General features: G+C 35.0%; 1 protein-coding gene across 1 annotated transcript; it reads left to right on the top strand.

Annotated features, from left to right (window-relative positions):
* The first annotated feature begins 322 nt into the window (after positions 1-322).
* Positions 323-1,856, top strand: LOC105115734 (basic 7S globulin-like). The gene has a single exon (XM_011012725.1). It carries the CDS (start codon positions 363-365, stop codon positions 1,743-1,745), a length of 1,383 nt encoding a protein of 460 aa, XP_011011027.1. The 5' UTR covers positions 323-362; the 3' UTR covers positions 1,746-1,856.
* Positions 1,857-3,496: the final 1,640 nt, after the last annotated feature.

The following is a 3,496-nucleotide window of genomic DNA, read 5'->3' as shown; positions in this document are numbered from 1 at the left end:
AAACATTAAACAAATTAATTTAAAATAAAAATAAATTTTTTTTATGAAAGACACTTTTAAAAAAAACTAAAACAAACAAGCCGTAAACCCTAAAATTCTAGTCAACAAATGTGGGTGATTTGTTTATTATTTTAATGATCAATTGGCATCAAGGAGATATCCTCTCGATCCTGCAACATTCTATTGGCAGGACGAAGTTTCGTGTTCAACTACACGGATTTATCAAAAGAATTCTGTGTCCCCTTCGTCAAAGATGAGATTCAGCACATGCCTTCTACCGCGTGCTTCCTTCCCTTGCTATATAATCCGAGCCATTTTCTCATCACTCCAAGCTCGCACACCACCCTCAGCATAGCTACCAAATGGCGATGCCAAAGCTAGAAGTCCCTCTTCTCTTCCTCTTCTTCTTCTTCTTCTTCTTGGCTCCTACACCCTCTCGAGCTGAAACTTTTGGGCCACCGCTTGTCAGCCCTATCCAGAAAGATGCCTCTACTCTTCAATACATCATCACAGCATACCTCCAAAGCCCTAAAGAAACAAAATTACTCCTGGACCTTGGAGCTAGTTACATCTGGATTAACTGTGATGACTACAATTCCTCCTCGTACAGACACATCCCATGCACCACCTTGCTGGATGAATTTGTGGGCTGCTTCGCTTGCTTGATGAACTGCAGGGACTCCAGTCCCAATTGTGGTGACAGTGTTTGCGTATTGAAACCCGAGAACCCCTTCCAGCCCAGCTTTTCTGGAAACGAGCAGTATGCCCCCGCCCTTGTTGACTATTTCTCTATGCTCACCTTAGATAATGCAGGGTCCATCGGAGGACCTTCCTCCTCTTCTCCGTTCACATTTATCTTCTCCTGTGGTTATAAGGAAAATCTCAAGGGCCTGGCAAGAGGTGTCACTGGCTCGGCAGGGCTCGGACGTTCAAGCATTTCAATCCCAGTACAGGCTAGTGCAATCTTCCACTATCCCCGTTATTTTGCGCTTTGTTTGTCGGGCTCCAAAACTCGGCCGGGAGCGGCTTTTGTCGGCACTAAAGGGCCTTACAAGTTCGGACGTAGAATTGATCTCTCAAAACCACTTGCTTATACGCCACTCCTTTTGAACCCCGTTGGAAAATACTCCTATCCTGATCTGAAAAAACCCTCGAGTGAATATTTCATAGGGGTGACTTCGATCAAAGTTAATGGAAAGGCGGTGGCCTTGAATCAATCACTCTTGGCCATTAATAGTGGTAATGGTTCTGGTGGGACAAAGCTCAGCACTGTTGTTCCATACACACAATTAGAGACCTCTATTTACAAGGCTGTTACCGCGGCATTCGTGAAGGCAGCAGCTTCTTCTCCTTTCAATCTTACAAGGACAAAACCAGTTCAGGCATTCAGTGTGTGCTACCCAGCCAGTAATGTAAGGAGGACGCGTGCCGGACCGACCGTGCCAGCCATTGATCTTGTAATGCACAGGAATGACGTGGTTTGGAAGATCTTAGGATCGAATTCCATGGTCAGGGTTGCTAAGAAAGGAGGTGCTGATGTGTGGTGCTTGGGTTTTGTGGATGCCGGGGTCAGACCAAAAACATCAATTTTTGCCGGCGATCCATCGATAGTAATCGGTGGTTATCAAATGGAGGATAATTTTCTGCAGTTTGATTTGGAGTCCATGAGATTAGGATTTAGCTCCTCAGTTCTGTCCAGAGGAACCAGTTGTGCCAGCTTTAGATTTGCTTCCAAGACGGGCTGAAAGGTCGACACCAGCATGTGCTCCTCTTCGATTTTTTCTACTTAATTATGTATGAAAAGCCAGTAGTAAAGGCAGAATAATACTCGCGATCCGCGAATTTGTTCGGAAACTTGTGCAGCTTCATGTTCAACGATGGCTCTAGAGATAACGAAAAGGCTTCACTCAAATAAAAAAATCAAACATGGAGACTGGAACTAAAACAATGGGAGAAACACAATATTTATTAACAATGACAGTGTGAAAGTGACGATCTAATCATAACAGTAATTCCCTTTTCCAATGGCTACAAAGGAAGTCAAGTCAAGATTATGAATTTCACATGATTTGAAGCTATTTATAATATTTTTAACAGAGTTTCATTCCAGTGCACGCATTAGAATCTTCTCTCTCTCTTTTTTCTTTGCTACATCAGCCCTTTTGTCAACTTTGTGGAGTCTTCTGTCTTTTCTTCTCTTCTCTCTTCTTTGTTAGCCCGAATTTAAGAAACGACGCGGTATGCTTAGAACCAGGAAAAGCTTGAAAAATTGTAGAAATCTCACTAAGATGCATTTATTATTATTTCAGATTTCTCGGATAAGTTTCATAAAATTCAAGGTCAAGATTAGGTTATGATTGTTAGTGTATGTATTTTGTAGTTAATTAGTTGATTATATACGATGTTAAATATTTTATTGATGAAATATATTCCATTTATTTATGAAAGCTTATTTTTTTTAATATTTAATTAATAAATTTAGAGTAAAGATAAAAATCATGTGACAAACTTTTTTTGTAAAGAATATTATAAAGTTTCTATAAATATATGATTTTTATTGTATTAAATCATTGTTTCTAAATATTTTTAGTCAATGCTATATTAAAACTAAATATTAATTAGAGTTGTTAAGATTGATACATATTATATTTTTTTATTTATGAAAGAAAGCAGTTATTCTCGTAAGCTGGTGTATAAATAATACTTAGAACTAATATATAGATGTTTATTAGATGACATATACACTGAACTGATCCGCATAAAAATTCTATATAAAGATATCACATGTATCTATAAAAAAAGCTCACATAATGGTTGTGTAGGTAATCCTCAAACCTAAAATCACTAAATTATCTTATATTAAAAATATTATGTTTTGATCATGCTGCAGGTTATTCTAATCAATGATAACAAACATGCAAATTTTAAGGATAACAAGAACTATATAAAGGTATTTGTGTAAATAAAAGAGAATTCATCACCTTAGATGAATTAGAAAAAATATTTCATATATTTTCTAATAGTATTAATTGTAAATCCTTGAGTAAAGAATGATGAGAACTGAAAAAAATTTCAAAACTTATTCAAATAATCAATGATTATAATATTAAAAATAAACATGATATGATAGAGTAAACATACTTCATGCTATCATATTTAAATTAGAACATTTTTGATGAAGAGATAATAATTATAATGAGAAATTAGTCACTAAAATATTAAGTTAAACCACTTATAATTTTTTTAATATTTAAGGGATTATAACAGATTGTTAAACATTTAACTTGATTTTAAAATATCAATTAATCAATTACTGAATTAATAATAAATAAATTTATTTAATTATATTTTATTTAAAATTATAATTTATATTTAAATCAACTTATTAAAAAATCTAAGATCACACATATAATAATTATTGGTCATAATTAAATATTAATAAAACTATCCTCAAATTTTTATTCCTAAAAATTTATCTCGTCCAACTTATTTAATT

This window comes from Populus euphratica, unplaced genomic scaffold (assembly GCF_000495115.2).
Source record: "Populus euphratica unplaced genomic scaffold, PopEup_1.0 scaffold756.1, whole genome shotgun sequence".
Classification (NCBI taxonomy): domain Eukaryota; kingdom Viridiplantae; phylum Streptophyta; class Magnoliopsida; order Malpighiales; family Salicaceae; genus Populus; species Populus euphratica.
This window is presented reverse-complemented; position numbering and strand designations above follow the sequence as displayed.

What these genes read in the sequence shown, in the direction of transcription:
- LOC105115734 (XM_011012725.1), top strand. Translation starts at nt 363, where the DNA reads ATGGCGATGCCAAAGCTAGAAGTCCCTCTTCTCTTCCTCTTCTTCTTC.